Below are 17,917 nucleotides of genomic sequence, written 5' to 3'. Positions count from 1 at the left end.
GCAGCTTTGATCGACGGCCGTGACGACCGGCGGCTGCGGAGCGCCGCGCCCCGTCGCCTGGGCCGTGTGTGCAGCGGTGGCGGGGTCGATGCAAAGGTCACCTTGATCCGCTGTCACCCCTCCCCCTGTGACCGTCGTCGCCGTGTCGCCTGCTCCCGCCGCGCCGAAACGCTACCGCCGGCCGGCTGGCGAGCGGCGGCGGCGGCGGCGCCGGGCGCTGCCGCTGGGTTTTCCCGACGGGAGGCCGGCGGGTCGACAGTGGCCTCTCTGGCGGGTCCTCCTCTCCTCTGCACGGCTGCCAGCTGGGGGTGGCCGATGTCCGGCTCTGGCTGGCAGAGGGTCACTGGGCCGCCCGCGCCCGCCCGGCCTCCACACCCGTCTCTGAGCGTGCTTGGGAACGGGACGGCTGATGTCCGGCTCTGGCTGACGGGGGGTCACCGGGCCGCCCGCGCTCGCGCGCGCCCACCCGACCGCCGCAACCGTCTCTGGCCGGGTTATGGGAGCGGGACGGCTGGTGTCCGGCTCTTGCTGGCGGGGATTCGCCGGGCCGCCCGCGCTCGCGCGCCCACCCAGCCTCCGCGCCCGTCTCTAGGCGTGTTGTACTACCTGCGCGCCCGTCTCTAGGCGTCACTAGGCGTGTTGTACTACCTGCGCGCCCGTCTCTAGGCGTCACTAGGCGTGTTGTACTACCTGCGCGCCCGTCTCTAGGCGTCACTAGGCGTGTTGTACTACCTGCGCGCCCGTCTCGAAGCGTCTCTAGGCGTGTTGTACTACCTGCGCGCCCGTCTCTAGGCGTCTCTAGGCGTGTAGGCGTTAGAGTACCGTGGGCATATTGCCTCCGAAGGAGATGAAAGGTCACTGGACTGCGAGCAGGGAACCCTCGGAGACGGGAGAGAGTGGGCTAAGACTGGATATCAAAGACCCGCTTGGACCCTGCGATTGACGTGACAGTTGGAGGCGGAAGAGGGTTTCCGGTCCGCGATGAAATAATTTTCAAGGTTGTTTGCTTGCGGTGTAGTGCTCATTTGCACCGGGTTATCCGACGCCCCTCGTCGCATGCATGTCATCGCCTCGCATTGTGCCGCTTCCAACGTACACTGCCAATGAAAGAGGGGCGGTTTGACACCTTTGATGTATTCGTTCACACTTCCGGCACGGCGTGCGGCAAATGTCGCCCTGAATGGCGTGTCGCCGCCTGCCTGGTGCTGGCGCTGGCCGTGCGCTGCTGGCGCTGGCCGTGGGGTGCTGACGCTGGCACTGTGATGCTGGCGCTGGCCGGGCATCGTCTGAAGGGTTACGGAGACACGGCGCCAGGCGAACCCTGCAGCGTCAGGCGAACCCTTCGGCGCCTGCGACCGAAACCTCTCCCAGACTTGAAGTCCAGACCACACGCATCAACCCCAACTATAATAAGGAGCAGGCCACCTAGCAATAAGTCGCCTCTGTGCTACGCGCGCTTCTGTCTCCTGTGCTTCTGTCCGCGGTGGCCAGCTGTGCCGGCCCGGTCCGGCTGTGTCTGGACAGAGGGCGCCGGTCCGTCCGGACTGTGTGGAGGATCTGTCCGCGGGCGCCAGGCTCAGTGACGCCCCAACTCGGCACCGCTCGGCCGCTCTCCCGCCCACGACAGATATCGTGTTCCGTGCCTTCGTTTGGGGACCGTTTGGTGACCGTTTGGTGATTGTCACAGCGCCCACCCGTAACCGGGTCGGCGCTGTGGCCGGGCTGTGGGCCGCTGGATGCCCTGGTGCATAGCGCGGAGCAGGGGCGTCAGAACGGGGGGGGGGGGGTGACGATGGAATGGATGGGGGACTTAACGGGGGATGAGGGGGACTGGACGGGGATGGGGGGACTTAACCTTGGCGGGTGGACGTTAATTAAACAAAAACAAAAAACAAAAACAAAAAATGACCACCCCGTCTCCCCCCAATCTGGAAGAGCTTGCACCGCCCCTGACTCTGAGCATGACTGACGGCAACTCGGACTGCTACCGCCAGAGCAATCAGCGCCAAGCGGCCGGCGAGCCAGCGCCGATGGTATGCGGGGATAGGGACGGAGCATGACACCACGGTCTGCGAATGCGGCGTCTGCGCTGTCGCAGCCGCGGCAGGTGCGGGACGTGTCGCACACGAAACGGCGCGCGGCAGCATTCACGAATCGGAACCGCGTGGCCGCGCGCACGACGGGCGCATAACTGCGCTGCCGGGGAGGTGGTGCCGGCTTCGGCGGGGACGCGGATGCGGACGCCGTGCGGTGGGGCCCAGCGAGGTGGCGGCGGCGGTGGGCGCCGCGAGCTCGGCGACGGCTGCTCTGCATACTGGGTCTGTTTGTCGGCTGCGTTCCGCGCTAATGGGCTTTCAGGCTCGGATCGGCATACATGCAGGGAATCGGTAATCGTTACGGTACCTGAAACAACAGGAGGCTAGTCGCGAGGCTGGATGGGGCGGACACGGGCTGCCGTCTATATGTGCGCGTATGCTGCGTCTGCCGGTCTGGAGCCGCTTGAAGTGGCCGCGCGAGGTGCGAGGTGTCGACGAAGACTGACAGCGACCGGTCGTTGCAGCCATGGACCCGCCGGACGAGACGCTGCAGTTCCAGTTCCAATGCGGTCTGGACCGCGGCTACGTCACCGTCGAGACGGCTGGTCTTACGCTCAAGACGCTGAAGGACCACGCGTTCGACTACCTGCTGCGCAAGGTGAGCTCCGCCGGCCCGCTGGTCCGCCGCCAGCAAGGTGAGCTCCGCCGGCCCGCCCGCCCGCCGCCAGCACGGCGCATGACCCCGACCGCGGCCGGGCCGGCCGGTCATCTGACCCGGCCGACCCGCCGCCGCCGCCGCCGTCGCCGGCGTCCATTGTTCGCCTGGCCTTGGCGGGCCGGTAAGCGGTCGACCGGCCGTGGTGGGCTGCTACGCGCGGCTGCCAACCCCCTCGTGATACCCCCCCCCCCCCTCCGCCACCGGGTTTCGGGCGACCGGGCACAGGGGTCGCCTCGCGCTCCCATTGTGATGGGGACCGGCCGCTTGGCAGCCGCCGTCGCCGCTGCGTCGTGTTTGTGTGTTGTGGGGCATGGAGGCCGTGGCGGCGGCCGCGGGGGAGGGGCACGCTGTTTACCGGCCTGGCTCGTGTCGCGCTCGCAGGGCAGGGGCAGGGCTGCCGGCCGCCCGCTGCTGTCAATATTGACCGCGGCGCCGGGAGAGGTGTCGGCGGGGCCGCCGGGCCGTCGGAGCCGGCGACCCGCCGTCGCGCCCGACGGCCACGGCCGGCCGCGCCGCGAGCAGCGGAGGCGGGAGCGGCCGCGGCGCGAGGGCGGCGCTGTGGCGGCGCCCCGAGCGCGGGGCTTATCATGTCGCCGTCGGTGAGCGCCACCAGGCCGGGCCCGGTCGATGCGTCGGCGCGCCGCCCGCTGGCCGGCTATCCGGATGCCGGTCGGCGCGCTGCGATCTCGCACATCGGCGCCAAGGGCCTCGTGCTGCGGCAGCCGCCGTCGCCGGCCGGGTCGGCGCTGGGCGTCGGCGCCCGGCCGCGGGACGTGTCCGGCACTCTGGGCTGGGTCACATCGGCCGTCGGCGTCGGCAGTCTCGGCCGGGCGTGACCGCCGCTCCGGGGAAGTCGGCTGCCGTGCCGCCGCCGCCGCCGCATTCCCCAGCGCTGGCGGTCAGCGGCCATGGCTGTCTGTGCGGCTCGCCGACCGTCCGGGCGCCGCCTCAGCGGGGGGGGGGGGGGGCTGGCCGGGCGCCCTGCCGTCATCCGTCAGGTCTCAGGTGCCCGCCGCGTCATCCTGCCTCGTCCGCCGTCCTGTCGCCGCCACCCGGCGCGGCACCAGCCGCTCGGCGGTCCGTTGGCGCGCCGTGTCCGCCGGCCGGCCGCGTCGGCGTCCGGCGACCTGGGGCCGTGGCGTACCGCCGCCCGCTGTCACGCCGGTGCTCGTGCACGTCGAACCCGGCGCCGTTACGTGACGTAACGCCTGTGACGGCCGTGTGTCGGCCGGCGGCGGTGGTCGCCGTCCCGCCCGGCCGCCCGCTCTGGGCGCCCCACTGGCACGCTGATGGCCGTGGCGCCGGCGGCCGATAACGAGATGCACGCGACGTAACAACAGGGGCCGGGCAGAGCGGCGGAGACGCCCCGCCGTGGCGGACCGGCAGCGGGCGTGCCCTGAGGGCTGGGCGTGGCCCGCCGGGCAGCGGCGCGCCGTCACCTGCCGCGCCGCTCCTCACCTGCTATGGACAAGTCGCAGCCGTAGCCGCTGCCGGCCCCCGCATGGGGATGGCCGTTGACCGGCCGGCCGTCGTGGCGGCCAGAGCGCCGCGGCCCGGCGGCGCTCGTGACGCGGTGCCGGCCGGCCGACCCACTTCGGCGGCGGCCGCGGCCGGCGCGCCATCCGCCCCGGTCAGCCGGCTTGCCGCGACGGCGGCCGACTGGCTGACCGAGGCGCGGCGGCGGCCGCCCGAGACTGCCGGCTGGCCGGAGGCTCTCCCGGGCCTCGGAGGCACCGTTCTGGGGTTACTCGGTTCCGTGCCCTGTGGGAGAGAGGGTTTACGTTGGACGTTGCCTGGTGTACGTGGTGACTCATTGGAAGAAATGAAGGCTGATGCGAATGTGGCTGGTGCCGGTGTTAGTGGAGCGCTCACGGTGCGTGCGGGCCACCAGCGTGCAGGGCCATGGGGTCACATTTTGCGCTGAGGCGGACGTAGGTCAAACTGTCCTGCTGTAACAAACGTGGAGAGCGCAGCCGGCGCGCCGACGGGGACCTGGCCACTGGCCACTCGGCACAGCGCACCAACTTGAGCCACCCACCTCTGGCCGACGTCGGTGGTTCGACAAACTGGCCAGCGGCGTTCTGGGTACGGCCGGGCCGTCTCCGAGCGCATGGCGCCAGGAGCCGGACTGTGGTGCGTCCCACGCCGGCCTGGCGCCGCTGCCGGCTGCCCTGCGGGACAGGGAGGGTGGGGCCGGGCAGTGGTGCGCCCCACGCCGGCCTGGCGCCGCTGTGGGACGGTGAGGGTGGGGCCGGCTAGCGGTCCGTCCCTCGGGGCAGGCAGGGTGGGGTCCGGGCGGCTGTACACGTGGCCGTATGCCGCTCGTGAGTGTTGACGTGGACTAGAGGCGCGCTGGGATCTCGGGAAGGCCCTAGGCACTGAACCACAGTCTCTACCGGAGTTGGTTGGTTGGCGCGGTTCTCGTACGCGGCTGCATGTTGCCGCGGTCCGAACTGGGAAGACAGTTATTTCTGTTGAAAATAGCACTGACTGTAGAACAGCATAGTAGCAAAGTGCACTGACAACGAGCACAGATACACTGCTTCCGGACATTTGTTATGGGTATTTTGCATATGGGTATGGGCGTTATGGGTATTATGGGTATATTGTTGTTGACTGAGCGCTGGCGGCGTCTGCTTGTCCGCCCGCCCTCTTGACGTGCCTCTGCGGTCGTCTCCCTAGCAACACGAGCCGTGTCGGGTCGGGCTGATCCCCCCCCCCTTTCCCCCCTCAAAGGCCAGTCGGTGTAGTCCAGTCCTGAGCGTACGGCCAACAAAAAGAACGAGCACGAAATACGGCCATGTTTTCAAATAAGTTTTTTTTGCCACAATTGCCTGGGGGTATTTGTCCAATTAAGATATTGCTTGGACACTTTCCGCAGTTCGTTCCACCGTCAACAGCTACGTTGTAAAATCAGTCTTCGCCGATATGTTGGCACGTGAAGTGCTGGCGTCGCCGGGCAGCGCTGTTCCGTGACGCAGGGGTGGCTTAAGCGGTCGGTTGCCAGCAGGACAGGCCCGTCAGACAGGTGGCGTCGGGTCGGGCGGACGCCGGCCCCGTCCGGCCAAGGGCCCGGCCGGCCCACGCCCCTCTCGTCGCTGTCACTCGCTGTGTGGTGGGTGGCGGCGGTCATAAATGCCTGGTTAATGCATGATGTGTGTATGTTTGTCCGCCGTCCGGCGCCTCCATCCCGCCGTTCCGCGGTGCCCCCAGCGTGGTGCTCCCGCTGTCGCCCGCACGGGGCACCTGGCACGGCGCCGTCGCTCTCGTCGGCTCGCCTCCCGCCACCGCAGCTCGCGGGTGGCTCCCGCTCCCGGTCGCCGAGTACACCCTCCGTCTGGCCGGGACAGAGCGGCGCACCGTGACCGTCGCTTCAGCCGACCGCCCGCGCGCCGGCTGGGCCCCGGCGCCGCCGGCCGGGCGGCCGTGACGTCACGCCCCCGGTGGCGCCTTTCCGGGGCGACACGGACCGGCCCGTCCCTCGCCAGCCACTCTGTGGGCTGGAGCTGCGGCTTGGCAGCGCCGGGCCGGTGACGGGGCCCGGCCCCCGTCAGGGCCGCCGCTGTGGGCGCACGCGGTGCAGGCGCGGTCCGTGGCGACCGCCGCGGAGGCTGCACGGAAGCCGAGGTGCGCTCGCGCGGGGCGCGGCGCAGACACGCGCCGCCGCGATCGTCCGGCCGGCTTATCGGCTTACGCACGCCTCACACGGGAGCGGCGTGTTCTGCGGGCTGCCGGACTGGCGGCCGGGCCAGATGTCGCGACAGATGTGACCACCTGGTCTTGCCGGTGACGTCACAGCGGCACGCGCCCGTCGAGTGACGTCGCGGCCCGCCTGGGCCGGACCGGCGCCGGGCGGTCCGGCGCCGGTCGGACGCCAGCGTTGCCGTCTGACCACCGCCTGACCACTGAGCCGGCCGCCGGCGTGTGTGAAGGGCAGTCGTGGGAAGGCGTCCGGGAAACATGGCTAGCACGGACCGGGAAAAGGGATGGAGAACCCGCCGACACCGCCGGACCCTCGGTCAGGCCCCAATGGGTCGCAGTGACCCGGTGGACATGGCGGGCAGCTCCAGCCGTGGCTCGGAGCTGGGCACCTGGCGCGTGGTATCGTGAGGCGGCGCGCGAGCGTGCTGCTCCGCTGGAGTAATGTCGAAGAAGTACCCCTTTTGTAATGTTGGCTTAAAGAGACCCTTGACAACGTAATGACACATCAAAGCAAACGAACAGCGCTGTTTTTCGAAGTATCTTTATGAGGAGCGTGGCTATTCTGCAGTCAGCATGTTGGCCGCGCCCCTGTACGAATTCCGAGCTCTCCCCTGCGTCTCATAGCGGCGATGTGCGAAGGGCCGGCGGCAGGTCGGGTCGTGCTGGGGTCGGCCATCAGGTCAGCCGGCACACAGCAGCCGCGGTCAGTACTGCGGCAGACAGACTACCAGGCGTGCTTACCTTGCTTGCTTTGTCATGACCCCGTGCTTTAAGCGCGGCTGGTAAATCGCGGTGGGGAGTGAAAAACCCTCGGCGACATATTCCAACGCCACGAGCACTGTACTTTGCAACGTCCCTTTCCGCCGTGCTCCGGGCATGACAGACGCCATCCTATGATAGACGTCATGCTATAACGGACGTCATCCCATGGCAGATGCCACCCCATGACAGACGCCACCCCATGGCAGACGTCACCACATGGCAGACGCCATTCCATGGCAGACGCCACCACATGGCAGACTCCATCCCATGGCAGACGCCACGCCGCGGAAGACGCCACCCCATGGCAGACGCCATCCGATTAAAGACGCTATACCACAGGCTACCAGGCCTGGCAGCACGTCATTGCGCTGGGCACGGGCTAATGACGCTGCTGTCACGTGCAGTCATGGCTAAGATCTCGTACCACGTCTGGATACCCGAAGGTGGGTCCTCCAATATCCTAGCTGTTGCACCTTTCGACGCCGATGCCCGTCGAAAGCTCTCGGGTCATAAACACGTTGACTGTTGATGTGTAGGACGAAATATGGACCCATCCGGTTATTGCCTTTTGGATGGAGTCTTAACGCGCATTACCGTGCATTGTACACCGTGAATTATACGGGACCAACGCACCCGGACATCGTGCATTATACGGGATTTTAACGCACCCGGACACCTTGCATTGTACGGGATCTTAACGCACCCGGACACCGGGCATTATATGGGATCAACGTGCCTGGACACCGTGCATTATATGGGATAAACGTGCCCGGATACCATGCATTATACGGGATATGAACCCACTCGGACACCGTGCATTATGCAGGATCAATGCGCCCGGACACTGTATATTACACGGGATCAGATCTGCACGTACGCCGTGATTTGTTTGATCTGCACGTGACGCCGTGATCTGGATGCAATGGTCGCGGGGCGTTGTATGGCATCGATCTTCACCAGGACGCTGTGCATGGCATGGGATCAGATCCTCTCAAACATCGTAAATTGTACCATCGCGACCCTCACCTCCTGTTATTAGGGATCAGGATTCAGCCGAACACCGTTTGCGTCAGTGATCCGGATCCAGATCCGCCTGGACGCGGTGTATGCGGGACTCCGGCGTTATCCGAACGCGGTGCGTTGTATGGTATCTGGATGTGCGGCAGCGCCGTGTGTTGAGCGAAGCCGTCCGCCTGAGTGGCGGACCTCGGGGTCGTGTTCGGTGCCTCAGGCAGGCGGCGTGGACTGGACTGAGCAGGTACAGGGACTCGAGCGACCTGTCTGGGGACTCGTGTGCCCCGCCTGGGGCTCGAGTGACCTGTCCAGGGTACGGCGACCCGCCCCTACCACTGGGACGGCTCCAAGAGATACGGAGGGCTACATGCCGGTTGTCGCCCGCAGATAAACTTTTTGTCACTCCAGTGGTTTTTGCTGTTTGTTACGCGCAAATTAATGATGGGAGATAGTTGAGAGTGACTGTGGTATCAGATTTGTGGCGATTATTGGCTGTCTCCAGGGAGCTACTTCACCGGAACGTCTTGATTTGTGAACGGTGCACGGGTGTCGTTCCATCCCATTGTCAGCACCAGTGGTCAGCGCCAAGTTCATCGCACGTGAGCAAAGGCTCGCGGCTTGAGCGTGATCGGTGTACACCTGCTGGCCGCTCCTACCGCGGCAGTGGTGACTGTCATGTTGCCACCCTCACCATTGGACGGCCACCTCCACTAGGGAGTACCGGCGCACGCTGCCCTGTCCTGCCGTCACGTGGACGCCCGGCCGTGACGGGCGGCGGGAGGCGTGCGGCCTGACCTGCTGGCGGAGCGCTCCGGAGTCGTCGCTGGCTGGGGTCGGTCTGGGTCGCGGTCAGTGGCCAGCCGTCCCCGCATCGATGTGGGGTTGGTGGTGCGGCCGGCCGGCTAGCTCGGCGCACCCGGCGTCAGACCGGCCGACTGGCGGGGGCGCGCCGCTGACGTGCGCGGCCGCTCCCGCTCCTCCTCCCCGTCCTCTGTACGCTCTCCGCTCTCCCTCCTGGCATGTCCTCCTCCCACGCGGCGCCCAGTCATCGCTGCTGCGCTGTCCGCCCTGCTGTTTCAGCTTCTTCACGCCCTTCCCAGCGCCTGTATCATTCCTCATTTCCTCCCTTCTCCTCGTCGTTCTTACTCTCTTGTCTGCTTCCCCGTTAGCTCTCTCCCCGTCATCCCTTCTCTCCTCCGCGCTCCCCGTCGTCCCTGGCCTCCTCTTCGCTTCTCGGCATCCCTGTTGTTCTTTCTGCTCCTCGGTTGCATCTGTTCATCGTCAGATCATTCATCGCTTCTCTCCTCCCGTCTCCCCTCCCAGCTCTCCGTTGTCCCTGTTGTCCTCCCCGTCACTCGCAGGTTCGCACCATTTCCGCTTGCACCCCCGCCGCCCGCCCCGTTCCGTTCGTCTGAGCTCACCGGCGGCGCCGCTCGGCCGCCGTTCGACCGCCAGTCGTGGGGGGGCGCCGGCGTCACGGACCGCTTTTTGTGCCGGCGTTCCGGTACATGCCGGGTTGCGGAGGTCGCCCGAGGCCGGGCAGGAGGAGCGGCACGGCGCGCTGGCGGACGGGCGGGGGCGGGAAGAGAGGCGTGACTCGGTCCGGCCCGCTGTGCGCGGGAAGGGCGCGGGGGAGGAGGGATGACGCAACGCCGTGTCATGTCGTGAGACGGGATGCGCGCAGCGCGGAGAGGGAGCAGTGAGAGCCTGCTGCCCCTGCCCGATCTTCGCTGGGCGGGAGGGTGCGCGTGCCAGCTTCTTCCAGCATGTGCCGGAAGGAGCTGAGCGATGGGACTGGGCGCTGACGTTGCCAGCTCCGCTTGTCATTGCAAGGGCCTGACCGTCCTCGACGCACGAACGCTTTTGTGCAGCGCTCTTTCATTTGACCGTTCTGGGGTTTGCGTCGGCTGGGTTTGAGCCGGCTGTCGGAGTCCCGACGGTTTGGATTTCTCGCGACATAGTGTCCGTATCTGATTGAATCGCGTTAGCCACGCTGTGCATGGCGAATATCGAGCACATGTGGATCTGAACCTGACGCTCTGAATCCACACAGCGGTACTGACTTCGTGGGCCCCCTTGGACCCGCCACAGCGCCTTCATTGCAGTTTTCGCTATCGAGCGATTGCGCCAGATGTGTCGGCGCTCGCCAACCCTCTGGCTTGGGCTGAAATAAACAAGTGGTCTTATGACCCCGGCTCTGGCGAACGGCTGCAGTGACGCCCGCCCCTGCCGTGCCGTTTGGCCGCCGTCTGCTCTCGCCCTCTCTCCCTCTCCCCTCTCGCCACCATCGAATGTCGTCGGAAGCCTTATGGAGGGAGAGAATGGGTGGGCAATGGCGCCGGGTAACAGTTGCTGCCGCTTCGCCTTACACTTCACAGCAGATCATCGGCAGTGAGACGCCGAGAACTTCCGCACTTGCCGATTGAATCCACCTCAAATGCCGTGTCGTCGGGCGCGACGGGTCGCAATGTCGCAATTGCTCGCGACTCGGCTAAATGAAACGCCGTCATGCGGGCTGTGGGCGAGCGTCTCGCCTCGCAGACCGCCGCAGGGGCCGCTCACCGCCGTCCCGACGCCGGCGGACTCGAGACGACGCGGGTCTCAGGACCGGCCACTGACGCCCGCCCCGTGTTTCAGCGGCCCGACAATGGCATCCAGCGCCTGCCGGAGAACCTGCTGCTGTTCCGGCACGACGCCGCCGTGCCGAACGTGCTGCAGCTCATCAACTCGGTGACGGACGTCACCTCCAACGCGCTGGTCGAGATCGTGCTCAGCGGTGAGGCGACGCGCTGACAGAGAGGAGGGAGATTAAGTGAGGAAGGGAGATAGAGAGACGGGCGAGAGTGTGCAGGTCGGCCGTATGCTGAACTCGATGGAAACTCAGGGCTCAGGAGCGGTCCCGGGTGTTAGCGTCGTGAGAGCCTCGTAGGTCCGTGCCCCGTAGGTCTGTGACGTAGGTACGTGCTTTGTAGGTCCGTGACATAGATCCGTGCCTCATAGGTCCGTGCCGGACGTATCGGGAAGGGGGCTCACGGGGCGGGGCCGTGCGTGCCGCTGGGAGGGTGAGCGCTGGGAGCTCGCCGCGGGTTGTAGCCGGGGGCAATCGGGAGTTAGCTTACTGCTGAGCCGAGAGAGAGCCCTCACGTGAGTTCGGCGAGCACTCAGGTGCGCCTGGTGAACTGAGCGAGCTCACTGGCCGCCTGCCGTGCCCGGTGTGATGCCGCCTGCCGCCGGTGCAGCGAGCGCTCGGCGGCGCGGCCGCCGGCCCGAGTCGTGTCCAGGCGGCGGTGAGTCAGACGCCGGGCGAAGGTCACGCCCCGCCGCGTGCGACCCGCCGCGGCTGGCGCGCCCGGCGGTGACGCGCCCGGCCGGCACCGCCCGCCGTCGCCAGCCGGCGGCGGCGGCGTGGTGGGCCGTCGGTATGGCCACCGGCCCGCTGGGCTGCCGCCCCGACCAGACCGCGCCCGTCGGAGGCTGGTGGAAGGCGCGGACACGGCGGCCGGCCCGAGCCGGGGCTGGCCGGCAGCGGCCCGGCCGCGCCCCGCCCTGCCGCCGGCTCAGGTGCGGCTCGGCCGACCCGGGAGTGTCTGGCCGACGCGTGCCGCGCCCAGCCGCCGCCGCCGCCGCCGGCCGCCGCCGGCCGTGAGGACCCGAGCGTCGCAGTCGCCACGACGCGCGCGGTCGGCAGGGGCCCGGCTCGGCTCGGTTCGGCCGGCGGGCTGACACGCGGCGGCCCGGCTCGTGAAGGCGTCGCCGCCCAGACGGAAGCGTCGGAGGAGGGCGCCGCGCCCCGATATGACGTCAGCGGCCCGCGCATGGCGCAACGGGGCGACGCGTGCGCGGCGGCCGCCGGCGGCCCGCTATCGGGGTTGGTGCGCCGCAGGCCGGTCCGGCCGGTCGGCGAGCGTCGCGTCACGACGCCGGCACGCGATGACACGCTGCGGCGCTGCCGGACGCTGAGTACCCTGTCGCGTCGGTCCGGCGGATGTGTGAGATCGCTCCATCTGCGGGCGCCGGCCGGGCGTCGGGGTCAGGGGCGTGGGAAGCGGCGTCGACGCGTGGCTGTGGTCCTCAGGTGGTCGGCTGACCTTTGCGGGCGCCGGCTGCGCCGGGGCGGGGCGGCGCCATTGTCGGCGGCGGCCCGCCCGGACGTCGCGGCGAGCCGGTGGCCTGCGCCGACGGCCGCGAGCCCTACGGGGCGGCGAGCGGGGCCGCCCCGCCTCACCCCGCCCCGCCCCGCCCCGCCCCGGCTGTGGCCGCCGTTAATCCCCTACGTGCCGGCGTACTCGGGCGTCCGGCCGCATAGTGCCGACGTGCGCTGGCCTGCGGCTGAGTATGGCCAGGCAGCACGTGAGCGCGGAGCCGGCGCTCGCCCGACGGCGGCGTGCCGTGAGAACGCCGACTCGGAGCCGGTCTGCCGGAGCCGGAGCACCGATCAGCAGTGGCCGGCCGACTGTCCCGCCCATGCCGTGCCGGGTCACGAGCGTGCTGCAGCCCGGTTGTGGCGCGGCCTGGCTCTCGCCGCGGCGCGGCCGAGGGGCGCCGGCGGCCGGCCGCGTACCCGCCTGCCATCCGTGCGGCGACCGGCGGCGGCCCGACCTCGCCCCCATCCGGCTGACCGGGCCGCCTCCGTCCACAGCGAGCATCACGCAGCAGGCGGCGCCGGACGTGAGGCCGCACGCGCTCTTCATCCACTCCTACAAGTCGCCCACGTTCTGCGACAACTGCGGCGAGATGCTGTTCGGCCTCGTCCGGCAGGGCCTCAAGTGTGAAGGTATGTGGGCGGGGCCAGCAGGGTATCAGAGGTGAGGTTAGGTAGGTGGGGCCAACAGGGCATCAGAGGTGAAGGCTGTTGGGTTATTGCTCGGTTGCTTAGATGAAAGCCATTTCGGCTCATAACTACGCGATGAAGAAGAGTGGATCTCTGTGGGGCAGAACTTCACGCGCCCTGGGGTCCATCCGCCGGGACTTACCCGCTGGTGGACGCCTGTTCCGGGTTTGTGTCTGACACTCAAACGGAGCCTCCACCATGGGCCACTCGTGACTAGTGCACGCTGCTCCGGACAAACGGGATGCCGCGAGGATACAGGTTAAAGCAAGCATAAGGAAAACATGGCGGATGTGAAGGTAGGCGGACCGGGTCAGGCGGGGCCGTGAGGGTACAGGCCGGCGTGCAAGATCACGTGACACTACGTTTGGGCACGCGGATGTCTGTAGACCCGCCATGCGGGGCCGAAATCGTTTGATTATTGGAGGTTTTGCTTGCGTTAACTGCTGAGGTCATTCTGCGCCCATCAGGACCAATATTGAAAGATAGGCTCTACTTGCTTTGTCCTGTCACACCACACACTCAGGCCACACGGGAATATGGACGGCAGGCCGCGGGGTGTGCGGGAAAGCAGTGAGATGGCGGGACGTTCACCTCAAGCAATGTTGGGGAAAGGTCAAGGTGTAGCGCGTGGCCAGGCACTGGTATGTCGCCAGCAGTGTCGCAGCCGGGTTGTAGGACTTGAGAAAAATGTGTGTGACGGGGAGGGAGGGTAGACGTGCGGAAGCGAAAGTCCGGCTAACCTGATACCAATCTTCTCGGGTTTCATAAAGGTGTCAGCATTTTATGGGTTTTGAGTTTTGAGTTTCGGTGTGGGGGGGGGGGGGTACCCCGCCCCGTTGTGATACTTTTGGTCACTATGCCACTTGGCGCCCCACAAGCACTGGCGATCATTTTCTCGCTCCAGCCGCACAAGCAGGCGAGCGCAGCCATTTCCGCCTGTCTGCACCGGCGCCGCGTGACGCATGGCACGGCGCCCGCCTCTCGTCCCTGCCCCTGTCCCTGTCCCTGTCCCTGTTCATGCCCGTGCCCTGTCTGTTGCCCCTGCTCGTGTCCCTCTCCCTGCGTCTCGCCCCTTCCCCGCCCCCTGCCCCTGTCCCTGTCCCTGTCCCTGTCCCTGTCCCTGCCACTGCCCCTTCCCCTGCCCATGTCTCTCGCCCCTGCTCGTGCCCCTCTTCCTGCGTCTCGTCCTTGCCGCCGCCCCCCCCCCCTCCCTTGCCCCTGTCTCTGTACCTGCTCCTACCCCGCCCCCTGCCCTCAACCTTGACCTCGATTTTGACTTTGACCTTGATCTTGTCCCCTGCTCCTTCCGCTCCTACCCCTGCCCCTGCCCGCTGCCCGCTGCGCGTTGCTCACGTGCCCAGCCGTCCCGGCAGTGGGGTCGTTGTGCATCGCTCTCGGCAGACAGCAGGGCCTGCCGCTCAGCTCAGCCGGGTCTGCAGGGATACCCCAGGGATGCAAAGTATCCGCACCACTCACGATAACACGGGCCGATAAGCGCCGGCGGTGGCCCGCCGTGAGGTTAGGCTGACCCGCCGTCGGATTAGCGCCAGGTATCTTCTGCGTGTTGACGCAGAATATTGCGTTTGGCCGGCTTGCGTGCGTGAGTATCGAGTTATGCAGAGTTTCGAGCTGTGGGTCACGCACCCACGCCGGGGCCGGGCGTTGAGAGACTGGTGACGACGCGTGTGTAATTGGCGGCCGTAGTGAGGCGACCTTGATGGTGGCCTCTGACGGGTGTTTTTGCGAGCCGCCGAGTGGGTTTGAACTGACGGCGACGTTCGTGCCAGCCGGAGCTATCAAACATCTGACCAGATGTTGTAAACTATGGGGATTTATGTGTTGATGCGCTTTGCTAGGTGACGTCTGCAGAATGATTTTGGTAGCCGTGAGTGCAGGTATTCGTGTTGGTTTATCTTTATGAGAGACTTTGAAGCTCTCTTGTTTAGTGAGCAATGTGGAGGTTTCAGTCTTCAGCGGTACTTGGGGTTTGCGTGTTGATAAAACCTGGTGGTAAACAGCGGGTGGTTTGTTATGTTGGATTTGAACCACCGAACGGCTTCGTTGGATTATAACGCATTTCCATGTTAGTAAGTAATTAACCAATATATGTCTTAAAAGCGCATGCTTTTATAGGTGTAAAAGATGTCTGTTTTCCTATGATCACACGGGTTCTCGACATCGTTTTGCTTTATTTACCGCAAATCCACAGCAACGGCAAGTCAGCTGAAGATGATAATTTAGTGTTACGACCTGTGACTGGTTGCGACCATTAATTAACTATTTCCAGATGTTCTCAACACCGCGATGGTTTACGATGGGCGAAATGGACGAGTTCGTTTGTTTGCGTTGAAGACACGTGTGACAAAAGTTGTGCTTACGTTTCGACCTTCACGCCGTGCTTCGTAGCGAAGCTTCAAAATCCGCCAGCCTTAAACATGGAGACTGCATTCACGCGGCGCTGATGGTCTGCGTATCGGGAGAGCCAGCTTTTAGCAGCTACGTCAAAGTCGCTGGTGTCGTCTGCCGCTGTGCGTGAGGAGAGCGCTCGTACGGCTCTCCGGTCACCTGAACCGGACCACTGACCGCAGGCTGCAGCAAAAACTTCCATAAGCGTTGCGCCATCAACGTGCCGAATAACTGCGTGCCTCGGGAGCGACGGCGCAAGTCGTCGTCGACGCACCTGCCCCAGTCGTCGTCCGTCACATCGCTCATCTCGCAGGCGTCCGAGGACTCGGTGAGCGCACGTGCGGGGCGCCGGTGACGCCGTCCGCGCGCCGCCCCAGCCGTCGATACGCAGGCGTGAGGCGTGGCGTGCTGTGACACCGACGGTGGCACAGTCCGAGTGGGCTGTGCGTCACGTGTGATTGTCTAGAAATAATTATCCCAAAAGAACGCGCGTAGGATGTGCGCGGTTCCAATTAGTTTCATGCACGGCTCGAGTGAGCTTCGGTTCTTTCCTTTAAGGAAAGAACCGGAGCTCTTTGATGCTCAAAAGCTCTTTGAAGAGCTTTTGGTGAGTTGTGATCATACTGTTCTTCAGAGAGTTGTTATCGAGTTTCTTGTCTGCGGGATGCCTGTGGTTTTTGTTTCGGCTCCCATCCGCTCCCTGACGGGTGATCCTTGTTTGGCTGGGGATATGGCCAGAATGGTGAACTGTATTTTTGTGCACCACCCCGCTAAACTCAGCTTTGTGAAAGAGCGCTTGCTTGGCGACAGAAAGATGCGGAGCTGCTTACCCCATCGCAGCCGTGTCGCAGTTCTTATCGCTACAGCGTATCGCTGCATTGGTATAACGTCTAGTGACCTGTCTGTGGCCATGCTCCTCCGGCCTCCAGTGACCCGTCTGGGGCCATGTTCCCCCCGGCCTCCAGTGACCCGTCTGTGGCCATGTTCCCCCGGCCTCCAGTGACCCGTCTGTGGCCATGCGCCCCCGGCCTCCAGTCATATCCGTGGCCGCGCGCCCGCGGCCTCCAGTGACGCCTGACCCGCCAGCAGGGCATGGCCTCGTCGATGCTGAACGGCAGCACCAAGTCGCGCTCGCCGTCGCTGTCGGGCCGGCCGGCCTGGGCCGAGCGCGAGATCGCCGGCCGGATCCGGATCCCGCACACCTTCGTCGTGCACTCGTACAAAAAGCCCACCAAGTGCATGCTGTGCAACAAGCTGCTGGTCGGCGTCTACAAGCAGGTGAGCCGGCCGGCGGGCTGCGCGGAAGGGAGGGGGCACTGGCACTGGCGAGCACTCCCCGGGGGGCGGGGCTGGGTGCTCATTTGGAAGCCGTAGGAGGCGCTGGGGCTCGCCAATGGCCCGGCCGGTGTTATACAGGCTTTGACCAAATGCAGCCATGTTATGGGCAAGGCTCCGTATTTCTCCCAGGCGTGACCTTGTTTGTGTGGTCACGCACCGCCCCGAGGCTGTCGCTAACCGCCCTGGTCCTGGTAACCGCCTCGTAACTGGTCCTGCAAGACGCCGGATAGCGACAGGCCCGCGTTGTGGGCGTCATAGGCCCAGACCGAGCGCTATCCGGCGCGAGTCCGTGCTACCCTGGCGCGAGTCCGTGGTACCGGGCGCGAGTCCGTGCCACCTGGCGCGAGTCCGTGCTACCCGGCGCGAGTCCGTGGTACCGGGCGCGAGTCCGTGCTGCCTGGCGCGAGTCCGTGCTACCGGGCGCGAGTCCGTGCTACGTGGCGCGAGTCCGTGCTACCCGGCGCGAGTCCGTGGTATCGGGCGCGAGTCCGTGGTATCGGGCGCGAGTCCGTGCTACCTGGCGCGATTCCGTGGTACCGGGCGCGAGTCCGTGCCACCTGGCGCGAGTCCGTGCTACCCGGCGCGAGTCCGTGGTACCGGGCGCGAGTCCGTGCTACCTGGCGCGAGTCCGTGCTACCGGGCGCGAGTCCGTGCTACGTGGCGCGAGTCCGTGCTACCCGGCGCGAGTCCGTGGTATTGGGCGCGAGTCCGTGGTATCGGGCGCGAGTCCGTGCTACCTGGCGCGATTCCGTGGTATCGGGCGCGAGTCCGTGCTACGTGGCGCGAGTCCGTGCTACCCGGCGCGAGTCCGTGGTACCGGGCGCGAGTCCGTGCTACCTGGCGCGAGTATTGCCCTTTACAGAGGCTTTGAGGCGGGCCTGCGTGTTCTTGCTTGTCGTACAGTGGGAGAGAGGGGAGAGAGAGGAGAGAGAGAGAGAGAGAGAGAGAGAGAGAGAGAGAGAGAGAGAGAGAGAGAGAGAGAGAGAGAGAGAGAGAGAGAGAGAGAGAGAGAGAGAGAGAGAGAGAGAGAGAGAGAGAGAAGAGAGAGAGGAGAGAGAGAGAGAGAGAGAGAGAGAGAGAGAGAGAAAGAGTGAGAGAGAGGGGGAGAGG

The 17,917-nt window shown here is 66.0% G+C and overlaps 1 protein-coding gene across 1 annotated transcript in view; it reads left to right on the top strand.

Annotated features, from left to right (window-relative positions):
* The window catches only part of PKD (serine/threonine-protein kinase D3), a gene marked incomplete in the record, with an annotated part of 34,012 nt that overhangs the window by 12,376 nt on the left and 3,719 nt on the right, over window positions 1-17,917 (top strand). Inside the window, 5 exon segments of the mRNA XM_037216257.1 lie at window positions 2,561-2,694; window positions 10,870-11,008; window positions 12,872-13,006; window positions 15,652-15,797; window positions 16,556-16,747. Coding sequence (XP_037072152.1) covers window positions 2,563-2,694; window positions 10,870-11,008; window positions 12,872-13,006; window positions 15,652-15,797; window positions 16,556-16,747 — 744 coding nt within the window.

Source organism: Pollicipes pollicipes, unplaced genomic scaffold (genome assembly GCF_011947565.3).
Source record: "Pollicipes pollicipes isolate AB1234 unplaced genomic scaffold, Ppol_2.1 Scaffold_4002;HRSCAF=4701_pilon_pilon_pilon, whole genome shotgun sequence".
Taxonomy (NCBI): domain Eukaryota; kingdom Metazoa; phylum Arthropoda; class Thecostraca; order Pollicipedomorpha; family Pollicipedidae; genus Pollicipes; species Pollicipes pollicipes.
This window is presented reverse-complemented; position numbering and strand designations above follow the sequence as displayed.